The sequence below is a fragment of the Eublepharis macularius genome, chromosome 6 (genome assembly GCF_028583425.1).
Source record: "Eublepharis macularius isolate TG4126 chromosome 6, MPM_Emac_v1.0, whole genome shotgun sequence".
NCBI lineage: Eukaryota > Metazoa > Chordata > Lepidosauria > Squamata > Eublepharidae > Eublepharis > Eublepharis macularius.
In genome coordinates, this window is record NC_072795.1 from 58,019,550 (window position 1) to 58,045,121 (window position 25,572).

A 25,572-nucleotide genomic window follows, 5' to 3' on the forward strand; every position below is an offset into this window, starting at 1 on the left:
TGTCTCAGTTCTGAGATTCATGTAAGAGATAAGGATTTGGAAAGCTAGGAAAGGTATGCAGCTATGTTTCTTTTCTCTGCTAGACAGTATCTTGTTTAGCATGCCCAGTTTTGAAAGCACACCAGTTCCTACATTTGTCATGTAATAAGCTCTGTGGTATTGTAGTACTCTGTGTGTATTTCCTCTTTTGTGGAAAAGTTAACTGGAATTTTTCTTAGCGGCTCAACTCCCTACACTGAATATTGACTTGAGAGCCAAACGATGATTTTCTGTATAAAAGAGAGATTGATTGTTGGTGGCTGCAAATACTATCTGAAGTAACAGCCACTGAAGTTACCAATAGCCATATATTATTGTGAGATAAACAATTTCCCTGTGAGATAAATAGAATACCCCTATTACCTGGACTAACTGGAGACAGACTAGCATTGAGGCAGAGTCCAAATAATTTGTTATAAATTGAAAGGATTTATTTTTTTTAAATCCAGCATTTGAAACATTCATTATTCTTTCCCCTCTGTTCCCCTGTTCTTTTTGGATGTTCTTGCTTGGGAGACCTATATACATAAATGGAAAAGGTCCCCAAGGAGAGATGCAGGACTTTCAGTGATGGGTTTTATTGCTTCTACTGCCCATAGCTGCTCAAATGGGGAAGCTGGGGAGTTACACTTCAGAGGTTTCACTCTGCCAGCAGTAGTTGGGAAAACTCAGTGAATTGGATCCTTAGCCTTACAATTCAGTTAGGCTCAGGATGTTCAGATAAGGAAGTAACAAGGTTGTGCTCTAGTAAAAATTAAACATGAAGTAGAGGTCCAATAATGACTTCTATGAAAGAAGCACTGTTTTTAGCTTTCCATTTATTTAAAAGAGGCCTCTCTGCTGCTCCCAATTCCACTTTTATGTGTCCCTCCTGCTTGCTCAAAGTTCCTGAGATATTGTGGGTTGCCTTTGTACAATCAGTTTATAAAACTGAAGAGGATGCAATGGACCATCTCTCACAGATCTGCTGACGTGTCCTCAGTTGCACCATTTCTTTGCATATCACTTTGGAGATAGTGTAGGGCCTGCTTCTGGATCAAGGAACTCTGTACTTCTCCATCTGTTTAAAAATATGAATCAAACACATCTCTCTGCATGCTACTGAAATGAAATAAATGCTAGTAGTAATAATTCCCATTGCCAGAAAGGTTAAAAAAAGATGGGGGGCGGTGACTTGAGAACCACAAAGAAATCCAGGAATATTAATTTTATACAGTACTTTGTTGCTTCTTTCTGTTGACAGTCTGGACATGCAAAGGCAAGAGTGGAAAGCCTGTTCCTCTGGGTAAAGTATAGAAAGGTCCTTACAATGTTGGTTGTCTTGTTGCTTTGCCCAAGCTTTATCTCACAGGAGGTGTGGGATATAAGTTTTATGAACAAGGGTCTATTTCTTCGTGAGAGAATTTAAACACAAATACAGAGTTTTGCGACATTCCTTTCAGTTGTAGTTGGCTCTTAATGTTATGGTGCTTGATGTTATCTCTTCACACCTGTGCATAGGAAGATGCAAACAGCTAGGCCCAGTAGAGCAAAAGCACCCATGATGATGCCCAACACCAGTGGAGTATGTGAGCGCCCTTGATGTTCTCCTGTAAGGCAAGAAGAGAAAATGTGAGAGCTTTTCTGCATCTTTATGGGTGGCAGCTGTACACACAGGCGACTTACCAGTGGAGTCATAAGGAGAGTTATACCCTTCTGAGACCTTTTCGATCCAAGAGATGGGCTGTTTATGTTTGACTTCGCTTGACAAGTGTTGCAGATCTAGGCCGGCTTATAAAATAAGGCTTCTGACTGGCAGTGCATGAAGCAGCTTCCTGTGTAATTGGAGCAATTTTAACCATCTCCCTTAACAGGAAATAATCTGATGAGGATCTCCCATGGTAGAGAATACTAAAAGTAACTGTCTGAGCCTGTGAAACCATGTATTTTCTTCACTAAAGAGAAAATACTACACGAAGAAAAGCTGGATAGTGTGGCAGTCATATTTGTGTATATACAGAATTACTATGCTTAATTCTGTGGCTGGAAGGCAGGGGAAGGGAAAGAGCCAGGTCACTGAAAACCTGTTCAGTTCCCTCATGCTGCATACTGGGATAACCAGGCATTTCACACCTTAGATTCACCATGTCCTTTCAGTCTTAGTTTTGCTGTCTTAAAAACTAGATGCTGTTCTGAAAATGAAAGGTGGGATTCCCACTTGCACCCAATTCTACCTGCTGTGTTTGTGTAGTGATTTCATGGAGTTGCATGGAGCGAGTAAGATCATGGAATTGTAGTGAGATCATGGAAATATTTACATCCTTGCCTATTGGAATTCATGGTTAAGGAAGCTTCTTTTTTTGGCTCAAGTAATGTTTTTCCCCTCTACTTGAGATAGCTAGGAGCATGCCCAAAGATTAAGAGAGGATGTTGCTTCCCAGATATATAAAATTAATTATACACACCAGTCAAGGGTTGGTTTACATCACTGTGCTCTGTCACAAACTGAACACATGTTTCTTGTAGGAAAAACTGTAGGCTTTTGGTGGACTCGTTGTATTTGTTCAGCTGGCCACTGATATACAAGGCTGCAGGAGAGGCCTCCAAAGGCACCCATGTAGCATTGGCAGAGTAGAACTTCAGGAAATCACGCCCGTCCAGTGCAACCTCATAGAAACTGTAGCTGGTGCCATTGTGGAAGATCACGCAGCCCTGATTGCAGTGTACATGAAAGGGATCTACGAAAAAGCATGAGTGTTAGGCAGATACTTTTCATTTACAGCCTCCGCTCACAGATGCCCTGGCCTTTACATCTCTAGCTAAAGCTGAACTCAGCCCTTGTGAGCAGACTTTAGTTCATATGCCAAGCTAGGCAAGAGCTGTTTAGATAACAAGTTAGATCAGTAAGTACTGAAATCTGTTGGCACTAAGGCACAGCAGTGAATGAATGTATTCATTAGCATATACTACTTGGCATTAATTTCAACATAGGTCAAGTAGCAAAGACAATAGATCTATAGCTTTGTTGTTGAATATAGTTTTAAAGCAGAAGGTCCCAGGATCAGCTTGTAGGAAGAGTGCAGCCACCTACCCCACGTGAAGGTTGGGGGGTGGGGGCTAAAGACTTTAAATTTTTGCTAACACCCTCCATTTATATATTTAGAGATTGCTTTAGAACACAAACATTTGTTTCTTCTTCTTCTTTTTTGCGCAAAAATGCCCTTCAAAACAAGTACTATTCCAGTTTATAGACACTGAAATGCAGTTCGGGTGGCAACAGGGATATGGACATTTTAATTTCCCCGAAGTCCTATTGGGAAATAGAGCAACCCCCCCCCACACACACACACACAAAAGGCTTTCTATAGTCCTGCTTCTCGCCTTTCCAGTTAAAAAGATTTCCCCAGGGCTGTACCTTTGGATAAGTGCTGCTTATCAAAGTAGCCAGTAGTAGACTAGGTAATAGACCAGTCAACCATATATAAAGTTGTAGGTAGCCATGCTGATCTACAGTAAAATCCAAAATAACATACTACTTTTGACACACAACAGTGTACAAGCGTTCACATTTTACAGAACACTTTATCAAGCTTGGTGTTTAAAGGTGGTGGGGAGGAGATCATGATCTAAAGGCCTGGTCTTGTTAGCTTTCTTGTGTGAATGCTAGGTATGTAGATATGAAATGGTGGTGGAATCACTGTGTATCCTTGGCCTCAGGAGAAGCAGCAGCAAAATACGGAGGACTGAAGTGGGGGCTTAGTTACGCCCACTTACATTGTTGTGGACAGAAAATGTTTATATGGGTAGAATTATGAGTTGAATTTTAAAAAACTGAGGGGAGCTTTTCTAACAAAATAAATCTTTCCCATTCCCTGTCTCATGCAGTCCAATGCCACTTGAGAAGCTTGCTTCAGAAATTTGACATAACTCTTGAGAAGAGGGGGGAGGGGGAGGGAGTCCGCAGCTTCAGTGGGAAATGGGAGTGGTTACAGATTCTACTATACTGAAAAGAATTACAGTATGCACTGCTAGGTGAGAGGCATCAGTGCAATCCTGTGCCACTGCTCCAGTCTAAACTAAAGGTATTAGACTGGAGTGAATACATAATATTGTAATGTAAGTAGACTAGGAGTGTATCTAAAAATTTGCCTCCAAATCTCTAAATTACACTGAATAATGATCAACTCTATCACATCCCAAAGCTATGGAATAACACCTAGTGATGTTGACATCTGCCACCAGCACTACCTTGCTCCCAACTACATTACTCACATGCAATGTTCCTCTCACGAGCTGTCATATTGACCACGTCGTGGAACTGCTGTAGGTACAGGCGCAGGTGGTTCTCCCTCTGCTTCCAGAGATGGGAAGGCTCCAGTGGGAGCAGCTGGCTCACACTGAGCTGCTTGTTACGCCCTTCCACACTGTGAGTGAGCTTCCCATCCAGAGTGGCATTGCCTACAACTTCCACTGAACTATTGTCTGGGAAGTAGGAGAGATGGAGCATGTTGATAGCATGGAAGTCTGAGAGAGAAAACAAGACGAGAGATGTTTAGCCCAATATTGCAGTGTGCACCACAACTATTACATAAGGCCTTAAAGCTATGTGCCCCAAAATACTTTTTGTACCTCACCTGTTGAATGGGACCAAAAGGAAATGGGTAGATACAGTGTGCACAAAACAATTCTCACTCCCTTTGGCACCACAGGCAGAATTGCTCATCATTTCCAGATGAAATTACGCATATTCAGGAAGGAAGGGATTCCCTGCATAGTTTTCCTCCTAAAGGCTGCCGTTTTGTTAACAGCACTGACTGCAAGCACAAACCACTGCCCACGCCTGTCCCAGACTGGATGGCACCAGCCTTTCCTATGGCCACTTTGGCAGCTCCATTCCTTTTGTTCAAGTGCAGCAAAATCAGCAAAGCATGAGGTGAACCTGCCACCTCCTTCACTGCAAAGGTAATAGTTTTCAGTAAATGGTGTTAAATATTGTTTCATGCTTATAAATCCAATGTAATTGTGAAGCAAGATGAAATTGCTTTAGGAATCAGAATTCAGAGGAAAAGCAATTTTCCTGCCTCCATCATCCTATATGCCATTTCTTTTTCTTAAAAAATGAGCTAAGGTGGGGCATCTTTTTTTGCTGCAAGTGCAAAAAAACAGGTTTTAAAAATTGAATTTGTATCTTTTAGACTGGTATCTCCAGAGTAGCTCACAATATTCATAAAATGTGGCATTTCATTTAATAAATAACATTATTCACTTTAAAAAAATACAATAAATAAGCCTATGAGATGTGGGGTGGAAAGTGAACAGATTGAAAACCAGAATTGTAATACATTGAACACACCTAGAACAAAAGATAATCATTCTTACAAATGGAGGGAGGAAAGGGAAAATGCTAGAAAAGTCTGAGCTGAACCAGGAGCAGGCATGTGTCTCCTCATTTCCTTCCTCTTTGTCGCACAGTGTGGTCTTAAATGGCTGCTGTGGTGAGGGAGGGTCAGTCCAACTGACCCAGGAGCAGGTGTGTGATGGTATTTCTGGCTGGCAGCCTGTTTGCCTCTCCCAGCTCGGAGCAGTTGGACTTACATGGCTGCTGGGATAGTAGAAGGGTCAGTTCAGCTGAACCAGGAGCGGGTATGGGACAGTGATTTCACCTGTCTATTCTCTCTGCGCACATAAATTATCTTACAGCTAACACTCAGTAGCAAAGCATATCAGGGTTATGCTGAAGGAGCTGGTGCAGCTCACAAGTTGGTATGAATTTTGTTAAGCCATAACTGTCTGCCCATGTTTGACAAAGATAATATGAGCCAAGCTGACAAAGTCATCAGCCCTGGTCAAGACTCAAGAGATCACAGTTGTTCAGAATACACAGTACGGCTCGTGCTTGTCCAATGGTTTCCCAAAGCCATATGACAATGTATTGTGCCACGTATCCCTGAGGGACGGATGTTGCTTGTTTTCTTGCTTGGCCTGCTGCAGCACTGCTATACATCCCTGATGTTGTTTCATGGCAAAGAACAGACCTTGAAATCAGAGGTGCACAGAACATGGGGGGCATTTATGCCGTCCTATTCCAGCTACCATCATGAAACAGCTTGTACGTACAGCCTGCTTCTTCCTTCCACTTACTCTCTGGTGGAGTTCTGGGGGGCTGATTTAAAGCCTACCTGTGCTACTATACAAGCAAAGGGAAGAGTCTGAAGAAACTCCCCCACATTTCTAGAAGAGTTGAAATAGTTTAGCAGGGTTGGGAGTACAGAATTGGATTGGGACATCCAGGCTGAGGGGGGCATTTGCAAGCAGCGTGTGCAGGTAAGTGTGGATTGTTGTCATTTCTTACCATGTCCCACTATGAATTTTTCCAAAGTACCTTGCAATGGGTTAGAAAAAAGTTAGAAAAACATTCTAGCTAGTTTGGTAAGATGACTATAAAGCCATTATCTTCCTTCCAATCCCACACTGCAGAGCCAGGATCCTGCTCTCTGCAGCAGCTGGTGGAAGAATGAGAGATCGGATGGCTGGCAGGCTGGCCTACCATAACACTAGGGCAGGGAAAGCTGTCACATCCTGTCCCCTACTCATGAACAGGAGACCAATTTCTGTGACTGTTCATCAGCCTATATGGGGCTATTCAGCAGGTTCATCCTACTATTTGGTGTAAACCTTAGCACTATTAATGGCTGTACATTATTTTTGAAAAAAAAAAACTAGTGTGAAGCTGATCCGCAGGCACTTGAATGATTTCATGCTGAACCAAATAGACCTAGTGATCAGTATAAATCAGATTTTCATAATCAAATGGTAAATTCAACACTCATTTGCAATGACATTCCTTTTGTCCAGTGCGTTTATCTTTTTTTTTTTAAAAAAGTCAGTACTCATGATGTTTGCCTGTTTGGAGTCCCACACCCACCAATGCAAAGAGGTGCCAGTATTGTGTACTGGTGTGTACCACAATAGAAAAATCTCTGCTTTTGTCTATCCTAAATTTATTGTCCATTAACATCATTGGGTGCCCATAAGATCTATTATGGGATTGGGGGAACTTTCTCCACTTCTTGCATAATTTTATAAAACTCTGTCATGTCCCGTGCACCCCAGTTGTGTTGTTAGCCTTTCCTTGCATGACAGGTGCTCCAACCTCTTGGTCATTTTTGTTTCCTCTTTCAGAACCATTTCTAGTGCTATAGTATCCCTTTTAAGAAACAGTGATCAGAATACTATGTAATATTCCAAGCGTAGCTGCACCATAATTCTGTAGAAGGGCATTACTATACTGGTCATTTTATTTTCCAAGAGTCCAGCTACACAATTTGCCTTTTTCACCACTGTTGCAGACTGATTCACAATTCATTGATCTATCTATCCACCACAACTTCAAGGTGTTTCCTGGACAGTCATTGGCAGTTCAAATCCCAACAGCATATATTTAAGGGTAAGTTTTTTGTCCCAGGGGCATTACCGCATTACATGTACATGAAACTTGCTTTGCCAAGTTGGTGCACACTCACATGGTCTGGAGACATCTTTTTAGAGCTCTTTGCAATTGGCTGTGGTTTTCACCATCTTGAATAATGTAGTGTTATCCACAAACATGGCTACCTTGCTGCTCACCCCAAATCCAGATATCTCAGAAAGCCATAATTCAACGGGACATGGTGGATCTCTAATGGCATAGTCTAAAAGCTCTGAGTTGTTTTCATGTTAAATTGTGATCAAAGGGGTCTCTTCTGGTTGTATTATTAAGCGCTATTCCATCACAGAATCTCATACAACAAGACTGATGTTTACTCCTATCCCCCAGCCTTAAGCTGCATTTCCATGTCTCTCATTTTGGGAGGAACTTATGCTATGAAGTGTAATTGTTTTATTGCCTATTGTTTTTATGGGCTCTGGCCTGCAACAGCCTGAAACCTAATTCTGCTTTGCCTCAGCCTTTCCGCAAATCCAACATATACTGGCATAAGGAAGTCTTCTTAACACCTACAAAACCTTAAAATCTGAATTTCCCCTCATTTTAATTTGTGATATCTGGCCTGGTGAAGAGTTCTGGGGAACGTGAAAACTTGTACTCTGGCTATCATTGGGTTGGTCCTAATAAAGATATTACATGGAGTTGTGTTTTTGGCTTTTTGTATGTCTCACATTGCCATTTCCCTCCATCAATTTAATCGTTTTGATCTATCCCAAGGCTAACTTACAAAACAGTTTACGTTCACAAATAAATATTGTTTTAAGAGTTGTTGTGGAGGTTCTGAAATCATAATATTTTACACCTCACAGCAATCAGATACGTATGAGGGACTAAACAAAAGCCATCCCCACTTCAAGGTATACATAACAAATACCTTCAGTCTCACAGCCCCCCAATGAATATACACCACTCCCAATCTTAAAGATGGCCATGGAGCAGATAGGTTAGCCATAGATTTTCACTTACCAGCACCATTTGTAGAGTGGCAGAGAAGCCAAGGTAGAAGAGGCAATACCAGGACTAACATTTCCTCTTCTCTGCAGAAGCCAAGAGCACTCAGTGCTGAAGATGCTATTGTGGGTCACAAGGGAAGTTTCTTATACTTTCACTGAACTGGATTCTTCTGAGGAATGCAGGCACAACTGGGGATCTTGCTCTTTCCTCTGCCCAGCTAGGACTGGAGGAGGGAGGCCAAGGTTGGCAGGGAGTGAGAGGGTGGAGCATGTTATTCTATCTTCCTTCCCATTTCCTCAGAGGAACTGACACCTCTTCCTTGCCAATCCTCACTGCTCTGTTGTTGCTGAAAAAATGGTTTTTAAAAGACCAAGAATGTCCCTATTCTTGTTAAGTTTATCATCCAAAATGACAGGAAGAGAGAGAAGAAAAACAACAGCGTGTTCCTACTGAGGGCAGAGCCTCTGCATAGTTTTCTGGGTCACAATGGCCTGAGTAGTACAGATTTAAGGTGCAGATTTGTAAAGCGTTGTGTATTTCAGCAGTAGGTACAACAGGCTGATGGTAACTAAACTCTGAACTGATCGATGCTTTAACATTCTGCCTTTAGAACATGAAGGCATGCAGTAAATACAAAAGTAAAGAGCACAAAAACCACACAAGCCCAACATCAAGCAGCTTCTGAGTCTTAACAGTGATAACAAATATCCTTCACTAGCTAAACGTTAACAGTCTCTGTAAAGAAACATAAAACAATGTCAACAAGTTTGGCCCCTCCGCTGCTGCTTCCTGATGGGATGCCTTGTTCTTGTTTTCTTCCATCCTTTCACTCTCTCCTTACCAACTGACCTCCACCTCCCTTCCACCTTTTGTTCAATGGAATGTGGAATAAATAAAATGAATGATGCTCCTGCCTAGCTTCTGTAAAATAAAACAGAACAAGTGGGGATCCACAAGGACTTGCAAGGGTCATCTCATTTCCCCCTCCCCTACTGGTTCCTCCTCCGCTTCCCTGCCCCCCATAGCCTTTCCCTCAGCCTCTCTCCTATGGCCTGGTTGCGTGGAGCTAGCTGAGCTGGGCTCAGTTGCATAGTAGGGAACCTGCAAGGACTTGCGGTGGGGGGTGGGGTGCTTCACTTTCCCCTGCATCCCCTTACCTACACTATTTCCTCTTTCCTTCCTCCTGGCTGAGTCCATATGCTCACCTGTCCCTACATCTTTCCTTCAAACCTGCTAAACAGCTTACCTTTTATCTACCCTCCATTTTCATCTATATTTATTAATTCATGTATATACTGTCTTTCTCCATAATGGGGACCCAAAGCAGATTATTCTCCTTGCCTCCATATTTATCCTCATAACAACCCTGAGAGGTAAGTTAGGCTGAGTGTCTGAGACTGGATTAAAGATACCCAGTGAGCTTCCCCAGCACAGCGGGGATTTGAGCCTGTTTTTTTCCATAGCCTACTCTGAAACTCTAACCACTACACTACACTGGTTTTTGTTGGCGGGGGAAGTGCTGTTCAACAGTACCAAGCAGCTAAGCCTGTGTGAGTCATGCAAGTCATGTGGTATCAAGTTGCCCAGTAGTTTCTTCTTGGCTTGGCCCTAATTAGTCCTTCCTCAAAGAACAAAACAGCTCTGGAAAAAGACCCTGCCCCCACCACCTTTTCCAAGCCTGGAATATTGCCCAAACTGTTCTCGTTGCCTAGCTACACCCATTGAGGTCATCTGATTAAAGCTATAGGTGCTCCTTTTATCATTTTGGCTTTTTAACTGCTCAAATTTATTTATTTATTTTTAGATTTCAGATTTCTCTGCACCCAGAGCATTTTTAAGGGGTGCAGGAAGATCTGTTTCGTCCATTCATTTCTCCAATCTCCAGATTTAAGTATCCTCGGATCAGGGCCACTTGGCTATTATTATACAAGATAAACCACTCTCAGCTCTACACATCTCTTATTACTGAAACGGTGACTGGGAAGACTGAGTGGGTATGAGCCGAACTGTGTTTATGATGCACATAGAGGATTTACACATGCATGTAAAACATCGCAAATGACTTGTCACTTTATTTCATTTAGCATGTCATTTCCCACCATGCACTCAGACACATTTCTGGTAACATGCACCAAGATACCAAACTACTGAAATGCAGCCTTGTGTGAAGCAACTTTTGGGTGATTTTCAATCTGCAGATGTATTACTAGAAATAGCTTCTTCATGTACCCGCATGTATAGACAGAGGGGAAATAATGCACCTGAGGAACTTTAAAGACATTGGCACATTAAAGTCCTGATATGCCACTAATTTCTTGAATCTCCAGGTTAGCCTGATATTATCGTATCTTGGAAGCTAAGTAGGGTTGGCCCTGGTTAGTATTTGGATGGACCACCAAGGAAGTCCACAGTTGCTATGCAGAGGCAGGCAATGTCAAGCCAGCTCTGACATCTCTTGTCTTGAAAACCCCTTGATGGGGTTGCCATAAATCAGCTGTGACTTGATTGCACTTTACACACACATACACATCCCTAAATAATTTAAAATACAAGTGCCATTACCACTTTTAGAAATCCCCGCTACATGCGCTTAGAAAACTGATCACTTCACCTGCTAAGGTCAACTTCTGTTTTCTAATGTATTCAGCGCTTTTTCTGCACAGTGCCTACTTGCATGCACATGTGGCTGCAGTCTTGCTTGTTTACGTGCCTGGGGATCTGCCATGTTGATTAGGACCAGCCTCATTTCTATTTGAACGTATTACCTGAAATCACTACTGCGTCACTTTACCTCCTTGTCAAGTGCCCTTCTTTGGACCTCCCTCCAAGTCCTAGCTTGGGTTCCTGTACGAGGATCAATGGAATTAATCCACCACAAAAGTGTAATAAAGAATAAATAAAATTTCTATCTCCTTTTCATATTCCACTTACAGGTATGTCTCCTCCCGTTTCTCATTCCCTGAAGTAGCCACTGCTCTCTGAAGGTAATTATTGGGCTGGTGCCAAAACTGAGTATTGGTATTGATGGGCTACGTAGTATTTTGTGCTTAAATGTACTGGTGTATTGCTCTGACTGCTTCCTGTACCCCTGGTTTTCCTAAATAACCTACCTCTGATCGTTTCAACTTATTAATCCCCCCTCCCTGAGTCTCCTTCAGATAGGGTAGTCAACTCCAGATTGGGAAATTCTTGGAGATTTGGGGAGTGGAACCTAAGGAAGGCAGGGTTTGGGATGGGACTGTAGCAGGTTATAATGCTGTAGAATTTACCCTCAAAATCAGCTGTTTTCTCCATGGGAACTTATTTCTTTCCTCTGGAGATCCATTATAATTTCAGGAGATCTCCTGGCCATATCTGCAGGTTTGCAACCCCACCTTTAGAGGTCCATCATTTTTCATTTTGATTCAAAACCTTGAGCATGTAGTATTCATTCCCCTCCATATGAGTGTAGACCTAAGTCCTGTTCACAACAAAGGACAACAAAGTTTACACACATCATCATGAACACATTCAGTAACAATCAGAGACTGGCTACAAAAAAAAAATCATGTGGTGTGTTCCAGATAGTTCCTAGAATGGAGATACATGTCACAGTCAGTATGTTTCTGATATAAGGTGTTCATACACTCATGTTGCATTGTCTAGAACAGGGGTCCCCAAAATGGCACCCATGGACACCATTGCACCCGACTACACCTTTCATGGTGCCCACCAAGGGTCTTTTAGAAAATGGGTGGGGCCCAATGGGCAGGGTCCCCATGTCCTCCTGGCAGAAGGTGGGAGAGCCGGCATCTACCTGTTCTGTTGCCTTTCACGTGCACACTTTGCATGTGCACTCTCCCAGGCCCCCGTGATGACATCACTTCTAGGAAGTGATGTCATCGCGCAGGCTGTGACCACCCTGGGAGCATTCCCGCGCTCCATGTGGGTAGCAAATCAGCCTCAGATCAGGCTTGAGTCAAGCCAGATTTGGGCCAATTTGGCTCGCTTCAGGCTGCAGCAGCATGCAGGAGCACTCCCATGCTCCGCAGCGGCCCAATCCAGGCTGATTTGAGCCTAAATCAGCCAGGATCAGGCCCTAATTGGCCCTGAATGGTCAGCTGCAGAGTGCGGGAGCACTCCTGCACACCACAGCGACCTGATCCGGCCAAATCTGGGCCAATTTGGGCCCAATCCGGGCCTGAATCAGCCCAGATCAGGCTGGATAGGGCCCTGCAGAATGCTGGAATGCTCCTCTGCTTCGCAGCGGCCTGGTTCGGGCCCAATCCGGGTCAATTCGGACCCACATCAGGCCAGATTGGGTCTGCAAGAGCATGCTGTGCCACTAGGGTTGCCAGGTCCAGATTGGGAAATTCCTGGAGATTTGGGGGGTGGAGCCTAGAGAGGGTGAGGTTTGGGGGGAGGAGGGTCCTCAGTATGGTATAATGCCATAGAGTCCACCCTCCAAAGCAGCTATTTTCTCCAAGTGAACTGATCTCTGTCACCTGGAGATGACAGAGATCAGTTGTAATTCCGGGAGATCTCCAGCCACCACCGGGAGGCTGGCAACCCTATGTGCCACCCGGGAATCCACCCCCAGGAGGCCTGTGCTTCCCCCGCTGGCCAGGTAAGCAGGGGTGGGTGATGGAGGATGGGAATGAGGGATCCCCTGCCTCCAGTGGGGGACTAGCAACCCTACCGGTGGGGCTTTTGCCAAGCTTTGGCTGTGTGGTTTTTTGAAACGTTTCTTTGGCAGAAGTTGCTTTCACAGCACAAGATCTGTGACTGAAGATAAGCTGTGGCAGCCATTTTGTGTCTGGCTCCGCCTCTTGAAACAGCCATTTTGTGGCAGTCATTTTGTAGCTGCACTGACCACACGGTTTCAGAATTCCAAATGCGCCTGCAAGCTCAAAAAGCTTGGGGATTCCTGTTCTAGAAAGTGAAGCTGCTGATCTTACTGTTCATCCCCAGTTAAAAAACCAATGGGTACCCAAACACTATAGATAAGAGTCTACTCCTCAGATTAGCTTTCTTTCCTGACACTCACAGTGTAACGGAGCAGGCAGGCAAGGCTATTGGAGTGGGCCAAAGTGCCCTTTGTATTAATTGCCTTAGAACAAGGTACATTCATGAGTCTGCTCCCTGCAGATGACCATAAAGTTCAGACACAGCGAGGATGGCATTTGAAACCAGTAACTGAGGTTTTCACAAAGCCAGGCACAGAAGTGATGTGGTGGCATGTTTTGCAACCAATGAAATTAGACTCAACTGATGAAATTATTAGACTCAATTGAGTGTTGTATTGGCGGTATGTGTGATGCCACCTCACATCAACCAAAGCCTGATTTAAATGTGATACTGGCAGGTTAGAAGATCTTGCCTCTGTGATCCTTCATGTGTCCAGCTTTGGCATGCCAGAAATCCATAACCCAAGCTGACATGATACACATAGCTGCATTCCATGCATTGCTGTGCAACACAGATTAAATGCAACACTGTACATGTGCAAGATCACATGGATATGTTTTTGCACACCGGCATCATGCTTAAATCAGCCCAAAGCTAAATTAACTGTGGTCTCAGAAGACCACTTCTGGGAAGGGCACTGATGGAATTTCAGATGAGGTATTGCACCAAACCCGAAACAAAACAATGGAATCATGGTCACAACCATTCCCTTCTAGAGAAAACAAAAAGATCACATTTCAAGTCACAAATTTCATAATCGCTTTGAAACTTAAATTCCATGTAACTCCAAATGTGACAAAGAAACCAAAAAGCCTATACATCTGGTAACTATTATGCAAGTGCAGGTCAATATTAAAAGTAAATATATCTCTGGAAAGGGAATCTCAGAGGGTGATGTTGACATTAGTGATCTAAACTATTAATAAAAGGGATTAAGAAACAAAAAACACTTTTTCTGAATCATTAGACTTTAAAATGCTTATGAGCAAGTGATGGAGGCTCTGAGGCTTAGAATCTTAGCATTGGAAGGGGTCTTACAGACCATCCAGTCCAAACCCCCTACCCAGTGCAGGAACAGCCAAAAACATCCTCAAAAAGTATTCGTCTAGTTGCTCCTTGAAGATTGCCAGTGAGGGGCAACCCTCCAGATGCCTACGCAGCTGATTCCACTGCTGAATTACGCTTAAGTGAAGTTTTTCCTAACGTCCTGCTGGTACTTCCCCTTCTGTAGTTTAAATCCATTGTTTCTAGTCGTATCCTCTGTTGCCAACAGAAACAGCTCCCTTCCCTCCTCTAAGAGACAGCCTTTTAAATACTTAAAGAGAGCAATTATGTCTCCCCTCAACCTCCTCTTCTCCAAACTGAACATTCCCAAATCCCTCAGTCTTTTTTCGTAGGACTTGGTCTCCAAGCCCCTGATCATCCTGGTTGCTCTTCTCTGCACCTGTTCTAATTTGTCCACATCCTTTTTGAAGCAAGGCCTCCAGAACTGCACACAATACTCCAGGGCCGGACTAATCTGGTATATAGTGGGACAATGACATCCTGTGATTTGAATTTTATGCCTTTGTTGATATACCCCAAGATTGTGTTTGCCTTTTTTGCTGCTGCATCACACTGAGTGCTCATAATTAGCTTCACATCCACCCATATCCCAAGATCTTGTTCACACACACTGCTACACAGAAGTGTATCCCTCATCCACTATGCATGCTTTGCATTTTTGTTACCCAGGAGAAAAACCCGGACCTTGTCTGTGTTAAACCACATCTTATTCGGATCTGCCCACTTTTCCATTGTGTTCAGATCTTGTTGAATTCTATCCCTGCCTTCAAGGGTGTTTGCTACTCCTCCCAGTTTGGTGTCATCTGCAAATTTATTGAGCAATCCCTTCACACTCTCATCCAGATCATATATAAAAATATTGAAAAGCACTGGGCCCAAAACCCTGTGGCACTCCACTGGACACTTCCCTCCCGTCAGATGTGATGCCATTGACAACTACTCTTTGGGTATTTCTATCCAGCCAGTTCCTTATCCGTCTAACCATCCTAGAGTCCAGTCCACAGTTCACCAGTTTACCCATCAGAACATCATGAGGAACCTTGTCAAAAGCTTTACTGAAATCCAAATAAACTACATCAACAGCATTCCCACAATCCAGTAAGCCTGTCACTTGGTCATAGAAGGAGATGAGGTTGGTCCAGCAGGACCTGGTGGGGACAAATCCATATTGACGTCCTGTAATGAAAGTGTACCATCAAGCCTTAAAATCCTTCATAGAACTTTGGTTCAAGCTCCAAGTATTTGCAGGCCCAGTTCTAGCCTGGATGAGAAAAAAATATGTTGGCTTGCTAATTTACCACACCTGCAGGTCTCGTCCATTCTCAAGGGATTCTGCCTTGAGCCCCAGGCATTGTCAGTTCCTACTCAGAACTCCACAGTTTCTCATGCCAGCAATGCCAATTAACTAAGTAAGCCCTGATTGGCTCAGCTTTGTGGGCTGACGTAGGCAAGCCAAGAAAAGATAGTTGCCTGGTATTCTCAGGACTCTATTCACTATTGCTACAACATTATGTGTGAGAGAAGACTTGTTCTATGCTCTTCACCATCAAGATGCCCAGAACTGTATGGCATGGAAATAGCTTCTTTTGCTCATCTATTGGTAAAAAATTTCCAGTCAAGAAGCCATGTCAAAGAAGCAAGTTATCCAGCTTTTAAGTATTTAGACAGATAGACGTTTAGCTAGCAATTGAAAGTGTTGTTTTGCTTGCCTATTGCCTGACTCAGGAGTGGTTTCTGCTCTACAAACACTGTCTGTAACCTGTATTCAATAAACCTATCATATTTTTATTCAGCCTGTGTCAAGAGTTGCTTGTTCATGTGAGCATGCCCTCAGAGTGAACCCAGAGACTGAAAAGCCTCAAAGGAATCAGGAACAGAGCCTTCCCTATCTCCTAAGGGAGTGGCTGTGGGTCAGCGCCCAGGAACAGGAGCAAGGGGGCTCTGTCTTGAACGCTTCCTTGTATCACCATGCTGTCCATGGCATCAGATGCTTGCAAACAGATACCTTTAATGTGTGTTCCAGTATCTTTCCTGGGACAGAGGTCAGCCTGACTGGCTTGCAGTTCCCAGGATTGTCCTTTCGCCCTTTCTTAAAGATTGAGATGATATTTGCATCCCTCCACTCTTCCAGCACATCATGTGTCCTCCAAGAGGCATGGAAGATGATCAACAAAGGTTCAGCAAGCTCTTTTGAAAGTTCTTTAAGCACTCCTGGATGCACCCCATCTGGCCCAGGGGATTTCTACACATCCACTGCAGCAAGGTGCTTCTCCACAATTTCTCTGCTCATGTCAACCAGCAGTCCCAAAGCTATATTTTGCCTACTGCCATCTCTAGTCAGGATGGTTCTCTCCTTCATGGCGAAAACTGAGGCAAAATAGGCATTGAGCCTCTCTGTCTACTCTCTGTCCTCTGTCAGAGTTTCTCCATTTTCACCCTGCAATGGGGGTATGGCCCCCTTCACCTTCCATTTGATCCTCACATATCTGGAGAATGTCTTTTTGTTGTGGAGAGCCCCCATGGCCAGTCTCAGTTCATTCTGAGCTTTAGCCTCTCTAACAGCTGCCCTACAGTGCCTAGCTACACCTAGATATTCTTCTTTTGATGCATTTCCTTCCTTCCATTTCTTGAACATCTCTTTTTTCCTCCTTAGTCCATTGTAGAGCACCCTGTTCATCCACATTGGCTTCTTCAGATCTTTTACAGCATTTCTGTCATGCTGGAATGGTGATAGCCTGAGCCCGCAAGAGCTTTTCTTTTAGGAGAGCCCACCCTTTACTTTCTCCTTTCCCTTCCAGCATTCTTGTCCATGGAATAGTTCTCATCATATAAGTGTATTAAAGTTTGCCCTACTAAAATCTAACCTGGGTGTTTGGCTACAAACTCCCTTGGTATCCCACAGCAAAAGGAATTCTAGGAGGGCATGCTCACTTCTCCCTAAGGTTCCCAACACCTTAACTCCATCAACCAACTCTTTCTTGTTGGTTAATATCAAGTCCAGTACGGCTAAGCCCCTCGTCACTTCCTCCACCATTTGAGAAAGGAAGTTTTCAGCCAGCCAGGCAGTCCTGTAAATTGCATGACATTTAGCAGAGTTGGTCGCCCAGCACGCATCAGGAAAGTTGAAGTCTCCATAACTACAAGATCATATTTCTTGGATACCCTATTAAGATGTTCATGGAGAGCAGAATCCACCTCATCTCTTTGGTCAGGCAGTCTGTAACAGACCGCAACCACGATACTGCTTGTCCTTCCCTCCCTTATCTTCACCCTGTCACTTTCCACTGGGTTGTCACTCTCCTCCTCCAGTATTTCCTGACAATCAAGCCCTTTCCTTGCATACAGAGCCACTTCACCACCTCTGCAACACTTTTTGTTCTTCTTGAATAACTCTTACCCATCCATAACTGTATTCCAGTCATGGGAATCATCCACCCACGTTCTTCCCTGTCCTTGATAGGTGGAGTCTATCATGTGCAAGCTGACCATTTTCAAGAAAATATAGTCCATGGTTCAAGAATCGAAATTGTTCTTGCCAGCACCATGAACACAGCCAGTGGTTCATCTCTATAATCTTCTGTTCCCATTGCATTCTTCTTCCTCTGACCAGCAGGATCGAAGAGAATACAGCCTGTGCCCCCATTCCTTTCAGTTGCCTCCCAAGGACTTCATAGTCAGCCCTAACGTGTTCAGTGGTAATCACAGCCATATCATTTGTCCCCATGTGGACTATCACAAATGGATAATGGTCTGTTGGTTTGACTAGCTTGTGCATCTGGTCTGTGATATCCTTGATCTTTGCCTCTGGCAAGCAACACACTGCTCGGGCCATGGGGTCAGGCCTGGACACATGACGTTCCATACCCCTCAGCAGAGAGTCACTAATCACCAAGACTTTTTTTCCCCTTCTAATGTGGTTTGCTTGTAGCTCCATAGCGCCCCTACTTGTTCTTTCCGGTCCTTGTTGTTGTACATCTGCCAGTGGTTTTGTCATGTCAGCTTGTGTGTAGTCGATACTTTTTCCCGATACTTTTATTTTATTTATTTATGTAATTTATAGTCCACCTTTCTTACTGACACTCAAGGTGGTTACATAGTGTGAGATTATTACAGTTAATATCAAGGATATTTCAATAAACAATGCCATAGGGTAAATAAATGCAAGTTTATAAAGACATAATAGCAAAAATCCAATACAGAATTGAAGAAATGCTGAAACACAGCATAAGCAATTCTAGGACTGACATGACAACACAGAACTACCCACTAGGATCATACTTAGAGCAACAGGTAGTACATAGGAGCACATACTTTAAGCAACAGATAGGACGTAAAGCGTCATAGTGGCAAAGTCTATGGTCCCTATCTCATTAGTGAAGCATCTCTTTGAGACCACCTCCTTACAATACGGCCTTCCTGAGTAAAAAATCCATCTTGAATAATTCAGTTTTGCATCATTTGCGGAAAGAACTGCTTCACTGAATTCTCCACTGCATCCCATCCTCAATATTCTATGCCAAACTCTGATGTTGTCTACACATCTCAAAGTCAAGCTGGACACAATGAGAGTCCCATGTTCAGAGCACTGCAGCATTTCTGCTCTCTAAACAGCAGCCATGACTGGGACCAGGGCGCAAGGAAAGTAGAGGCTAACTCTCCCCCACCCCATGCCATTGCCCTGACCTGAACCAACCCCACAGAGCTGCTATTAACCCCACAGGGGGATGTAGGCACTTTGTGTGTTGCATCATCTTTTTGCCCTCCTTGAATTGTTTGGGGAGGAGGGGTAGAGCTTGTGCAAAGGCCTGTGCCTGCTTCTTCCTTGTCATCCCTGAAAAGACCCAGTCCAATTTACCTTTACCTACCAAAGAAATGGAATGCTGTCCATTTACGTAGACTCTCAGAAAAGAAATCAAGTGGATGAAACATTTGGGAGAAACTGTCAGTACTGGGAGCATTTTGCACTTAAGATCCACTTTAAAAAGCATCTGAACTTTTCTGTGCAACAAAAAAGTTCAGGCAAGGAAAAGGTGAAGTCACATCGTTGTAGTTTGGGAGCTGTGGAAAGAAGCACATCCCTTACAGAGTAAGCTACAACTGAATACAAAAAAGAATCTGCAATGAAAAAACTGCAAGTAGCAGCACAGATAGCAAACGCAGATGTGCATGTAAAGGAGAAGTCTGCTTCTCCCCTGGATACAGCCACTGAGGATGCTCTACTTCACGTGGAGAACCAGGTTCTAAAACAAGAGGTGTAGCTAGCTGCAACAATCTGAACTGAAAATTAAGACATGGAGCATAAAAAAACCTCAAAAAATGTCAAATCGAAATTACATACTTCAAACAAAAAACTAGCAATGAAACAATAGTGGCAGCTGTACAGGTCTCTGTCATGCCCACTGTTTCTACTTTTAACAAAGCCTATTATGAATGGGAGGAGATTATATTAAAATCAGAAGGAGAAAGTAAAGATCTCCTCACTGCATATGAGAGGCTCCCAGAGAACTAGCAGATTATCATCCTGGCTTCAGTTATACTAGATGTCTTTTCCAATCCAACAAACCACTAGTAATCTAAACCACAAAACTTAAAGGAAGTTCTGGCGGCACACTGGAGTGTTTGTTAGCGTCATTGGAAATATCGAGGATTAAACAGGGAGCTTTCGTAACAGATATGGGACATGCTAAAAGCTTTGTGGATTTCCTATTCAGGGACAGCAATGCACATAAGCTTGCTAAAGAAACTTCAGCCTGGAGTTCTGATAGCAGAGAAGTGTGGCTATAGAAGGAACAGATGGAGAATGAGGGTGGAAAAGCAAGACCTAGTTAATTGTATAGAGAAATCCGGAAGAAAATTGAGAGGGGACAGCAGGAAGCAATGGAGAGTCTACAAGTGATTCAATTGCCACCACTGATGCAGGGGTTATAGAGAGCAAAGTTAGTTCAGAATACTGAAAGGAGAATTTCCTTAATCAACAGAAGCCAGTCCCTAATGGTTACCATGTTGAAATAATTCCCCTCAAATATGATGAATTTTGGCAACGAAGTGGAAAGCTAAAAGTTTTACTCACACAAAAAGAATGTTAGTCAGCTAAGAAAAAAGAGGTAGTTGGCAGCTAACAAAAATAAGAAAAACTGGAACTGGACTTCTCTTTAATGAGAAAAAACCTTTTAGGAAGTTATTTTAAATAAAAACAGGACTTCAAGTAGAAAATGGAAAGATCTCTTTTTAATAATCCAAGCTGTTATTTTTATGACGGTAACTGTTTCAATCATGAAATGCTAAGCAAATGTATTTTACTTTAAGGATAAGCCCATTACTATAGCATAGAACACTATATCTAGAAAATATTTTTTCAAAAGATCGTGATACCTTTGTAGCAATTGATAATAGTCTACTGAAGAATTAGAGATTTTAAATGTTTCATATTTGTTGCATTTTGTGGTGATTCTTATAAGGAACTCCTAAGAGAATGCATTTAAAAATTACATAACTGTAACATATTCAGCTTAGCTGTATGTATAGGCAACTTAAAGTACAGAGTAAATGTATGCAAAATTACTCCATTCTAAACCCACTGATTTTTTTATGGCTTAGACTGGAGTAATTCTGCAGAGGATTGTATTGTGGAAGTGGGGGATAATGAGAACGGGCTCTTTCAACTCATTCAGAAGATTTTGGTAAGAAACAGAAAATGCACCAGTACTTACTAATGTTCTTGTGTATTGAAACAGATATTTGTACATTCTGTGTGGGCTCATTGTAACTGGGAAAACAAAAACGCTAGGTCAAGCCTACTGGCTTCTCAGACAGAAGAATACCAAATATGTGCAAATGCTTTCATCCAGTATGATTAAAAGTATGATTTCAAATGCACGAAATCTGCAGCATCAATAGTTTAGGACTCCATACCGTAATGCAGTGGAATATTAACATAGGATGCCATTCTTTTTGATGCAAGCCATCTGCTCTTTTTCTTTTAAAAAAAATGGAGATACCTGGAATATGATTACTGTCTCAATAAGGCAGTGGTATTTACTCTGAAAATCCCCAACATATGCCTACAATCAATGAAGAGGGGAAAAAACCTCTATTGTTATATCTCTGAGCTGTTCTTTTTTCATGATCTTAGAATCTAGCTAGGAAGAGATTATTCTTGTGAGTGCCAGGATCTGCTTGGACATCCTATTTTTAATAACCTTACAGATATACTGCCCAGCTTTTATGTATTTGTGTGTCACCAGCAGACACCAATGAGGGGCAAAACCTCAAACTATAAACCCTGCTAGAGTTGGGCACACATCACCCTTCCCTCCTTTTTGCTTTACAAATGAATTCACTGTTAATCAGCAGCCACAAACATCCAGAACAGATCTTGAATCATAAGTGTTTCCTGTTGTGTGGCTGTCCTTGTATCTTTGTCTATTTTCTAGATCTGCATCTTAAGAGTTTGATGAGCAAAACCCCACCCATCTTGGAACAGAAGCCAGAGGTGCTCAGAGTTCCAACAGCAATAAGGCTGCAACTATTTATGGAAAATCCCAGTATTTGAATGGCCTTCCCAATAGAAAGGCAAATTAATCTTTTCTTCTGTGGACCCCACTGATGTCATTGATGAAACTAATTGAAAGGTGGACAATGTTCAACATCTACTGGTCAGATTATATTAGGAATACCTAAAAGTATGAACCAAAACAGAAATGGGAAGTACCACACCAAACTATTGAGTCACAAGGGTCCTCTGTTCACATGAACACCTCTTGGGTAGAGCTTAACGTTGCACATTTAGTGTTTCAGTCCACATGTGTTCATCCATCCATGTTTTCGGCAAACTTCACTCCCACAGTATCAGTGAGGTGGCATGAGAAATAACCCGTATGTCTGGAATCATATTCATATAGGGGAAATCTGTTACTCCTTTTTTGCGCATGTCTGCTCAAGTACAGCTGCAATCTTATGTACCCTTACCTGGGAGCGAGCCCTATTGGGTTCTGTGCCCTTTGGCGATTGCACCCCTTCCCCAGGTGACTGCCTCCGCGGAAAAAATACTGGGAGGGACTATTAGATAGCGTAAGCCTCGCAGCGGCTGCGTCAGCCAGGTATTCCCGCCCACTTGTAGGCGGAGCCAGCGGGTTTGGCGGCAGGGGCGTGACTGACAGATCCAGGGGTTCAGGGTCCTCTCTCGGCGCGAGACGTCCGTCATTCTATCGGGGCCCTTGTGCTACGAGCACGGCAGAGACAATGGCGGGAACCGGGCTGGGCTCAGAGACGCTGGACCTGGAGAAGCTGCGCATGGCCGGCGCCGGCCTGGCTCTGGCGGTGCTCACCAGCGGCGGGGACGCGCAAGGTCAGTGGAGGAACGGGGAAGGTCCTTCGGCTTCACCTCTGCTCCGCCTCGCTTTTCCAGGAGATGGGCGCGCGAGCGTGGTGGAGGCACTAGAAGTGTCACGCGCCGCCTAGTCGAACGTGCAGCCAGGCACGGCGAGCGGCTTGAGAGCCGGCTAGGCGTGAGCAATGGAGTGCTGCCGGCGAGGGGTCTCGGTGGGGAAGGGAAGGCGTGTGTAATCCACGCCGGAGAAACGGATGGCGGTTTGAAGGAACCGAGCCCGCCCTGGAGGAACTTCCCCTGCTGCCTGCAGACGCGCTTTCCCTCTTCCTTCCCGGGGGCGGGGGTAGAATGAGGCCCAAATCTCCAACCGTTGTTTCTAGGAGTGACATTTTGAGGAGAATCGCAATCGCTTGCTGCCCTGTGTCCTGGAGTAGTGTACAACTCTTCACCCGGCTGTGAAGCAACTATAAGGGAGGGGGGAAATGCCGCTGGACGTGAGGGAAAGGCCTCAGGGTCTGAGGCTGAAATGTACGCAAGCTGTTTAGACGGGGGACAGAGCTCTAAGCCAGGGGCAGGCTTAGTTTCAGTGTGTGAAGCAATCGCCAGGGGCTTCTGAGCATGTGCAGAATAGGTTCTTTCTCGCCATAGGGTAGACACAAGCCGTACCACATTCTCCATTATGTTTTTGGTATGCCCTTCCAAGGAGCTCGGGGCAAACTACGAGTCCCCCTCACAGCTCAGGTTAGTGAGGGGTGACTGTCCCATGGTTACCCAGTGAATTACATTACTAAGGATTTAAACCCACCTCCCCACAGTCATATAGAACACTCTAATCTACAATCCTATGCATACTCATTTTAAAATAAATGTGTGCTAAGATTGGCCTGTTGAGATCAGTAAACCAGGGAGTTCCTGAGATGAGCAGTCATAAACTGCTCATCACCAGATGTCCTTATGCCAGCATCTCTCTCTCAACTTCATTGCACTCACTCTTGTATTTGCAAAATACTGATAGAATAGTGTCAGGTAGGTGGCCATTTTGGTCTGCAGTAGAAGAGGAAGATTTGAGTCTAGTTGCAAGTTAAGAGATCAACTAGATGAAAGTCAAAGCTCCCTTTGTCAGATGCCTGCTTCCTGACAAAGGGAACTTTGACTCTAAAAAGCTCATAGTCTGGAATTTTAGTTGGTCTTTAAAGTGCAACTGGAACAGAATAGTGGTTAGGATTACTGAACAAATATAATTGAAGTTGTTTGGACTAACAGTGCCATTCTAAGCAGAATCAGACCCTTCTAAACCCATTGACTTAGAAGGATGTTTAAGATGGCACTGAAAGAAACTATATAAATTCTCAGTATGATTTTTTAAAATGGGGAGGGAGGCTATGGGTCCAAATACTCTGTTGCCCAGATCATGGCAAGACTATTGGCTATGTCATGTTCCCTAGTTTTTCTTTTGTCAGTTTCATTATCAGGCTTATTTTGTTAGAAATCATTGGTCAACACAACTCATGTCAATTTAGGTAAATATATTGCAGGTTGTTAACTAATAATAGGAGCTGTCTTTGAAATGGCTCCAGCTGCAAGGTGACCTGGATATGTCAGTGTGGATTCAAGAGCATTTCATTGGTTCTGTTCATGTTTCTAGAGATTTGGTTTGCCATTTGTTTGATACCTGTCTGTATATTCCTACAGCAGGTCAAAATGGCTTTTGACTGTTACACCTGGGCTTTGTTGACACAAATATGGTTCCTATATTGTGTTTGTGGCTCATGGCTAGTCCAGTGCAGTGGCACTTATTTTTCTGTGGACTATTGCATATTTAGCAATAAGTGTAGAAAGCAGCTGTTTTTCCTTCCATACCTCAAAGTCACATGTATATTAAATTGGATAGTCCAGATGGGGTCAGCATAAAACTTGTTTAGGAATAGGCATAGATCTCTTTGCCACATAATAGTGTTCGGCACTTTGGGGAGCCAGCTATCTTTTCAACCTGTGTAGCCCTGGGACAATAATAGGTTTTCTCCACTGTAATTAATTAAAATATTTTCTATTTTTTGTAATTATTAAATCTTAAAATAGTCATTTTAGCACACTTCTTGTAATGGCACAGAAAGAAACATCAAAGCTTATGCTAGTTCTTGGTTATATGTCAGAAAATGTCTAATTATATATTCCATCACTTGTAAATTATACCTTGTCTTTCCAGATATTTCAGCAGTAAAACTGTTTTAATCTATATCAGTCTGTATTCCAGAGTAAAGGCTGAGTCATTTTAGTTTTCACTTTGTAAGGTGTTCATCTTAAGAAAGAGATGGAGCCTGAGAATAAAATAGGAATATTCAAAAGAAATGGAGGGGGTTGTGGAAGTTGGGATGGTACATGTCCTCTGCCTCAGGGGGAGAATAGCTTTTTACCCTTACACAACTTGCTCTTTGCTCTAGATGTTTGTCTCTAGTCATCTGTAATGAAGTAATCTGTCCAATTTCAACTGAAAAAATGTTATAACATAGACTTAGTCTGTGAAATGCCATACATTTATAGCACCAGTGTATAAATAACCCACATTCCTTGTTATCTACCCATGAAGCCATTATTAAACCATTCTCCTCTTTCACTGGTGGGATTACATGTTGTAAATACTTGCAGCTATTTGACTGCTTCACCAGCAACCAATTGGCAAAGATTTTTCCCTTTTCAGTGCAATCCTAAACGGAGTTACTTCAATTTAAGCTCATTTACTTCAGTGGGTTTAGACTGGAGTAACTCTGTTTAG

General features: G+C 43.2%; 2 protein-coding genes across 3 annotated transcripts in view; one reads left to right on the top strand and one right to left on the bottom strand.

Moving 5' to 3' along the window:
* Positions 1 to 448: 448 nt before the first annotated feature.
* On the bottom strand, positions 449 to 22,508 carry PROCR (protein C receptor). 2 transcript variants are annotated; one of them, XM_054982666.1, is made up of 4 exons: positions 22,439 to 22,508; positions 4,291 to 4,542; positions 2,484 to 2,756; positions 449 to 1,628 (listed from the first exon to the last, which is right to left on the bottom strand). In XM_054982666.1, the coding sequence occupies exons 2-4, from the start codon at positions 4,523 to 4,525 to the stop codon at positions 1,516 to 1,518; spliced, it is 621 nt and encodes a 206-aa protein (XP_054838641.1). In that variant the 5' UTR covers positions 4,526 to 4,542; positions 22,439 to 22,508; the 3' UTR covers positions 449 to 1,515. The 2 variants fall into 2 exon arrangements, with proteins under 2 accessions (XP_054838641.1, XP_054838640.1); XM_054982665.1 differs by lacking the exon at positions 22,439 to 22,508 and adding an exon at positions 8,471 to 8,659.
* A 108-nt stretch (positions 22,509 to 22,616) lies between these two features.
* PFKL (phosphofructokinase, liver type) overlaps positions 22,617 to 25,572 on the top strand; it is a 50,807-nt gene continuing 47,851 nt past the window's right edge. Inside the window, exon 1 of the mRNA XM_054982662.1 lies at positions 22,617 to 22,817. Coding sequence (XP_054838637.1) covers positions 22,712 to 22,817 — 106 coding nt within the window. The 5' untranslated portion in view covers positions 22,617 to 22,711. The remainder of the gene's footprint in view (positions 22,818 to 25,572) is intronic.

What these genes read in the sequence shown, in the direction of transcription:
- PROCR (XM_054982665.1), bottom strand. Translation starts at nt 8,531, where the DNA reads ATGTTAGTCCTGGTATTGCCTCTTCTACCTTGGCTTCTCTGCCACTCT. An exon ending in CCACTCTACAAATGGTGCTG is followed by an intron (nt 4,543 to 8,470) that starts GTAAGTGAAAAT and finishes TTTCTCTCTCAG; the next exon opens with ACTTCCATGCTATCAACATG. An exon ending in TGTAAACCAACCCTTGACTG is followed by an intron (nt 1,629 to 2,483) that starts GTGTGTATAATT and finishes CTTGCCTTACAG; the next exon opens with GAGAACATCAAGGGCGCTCA.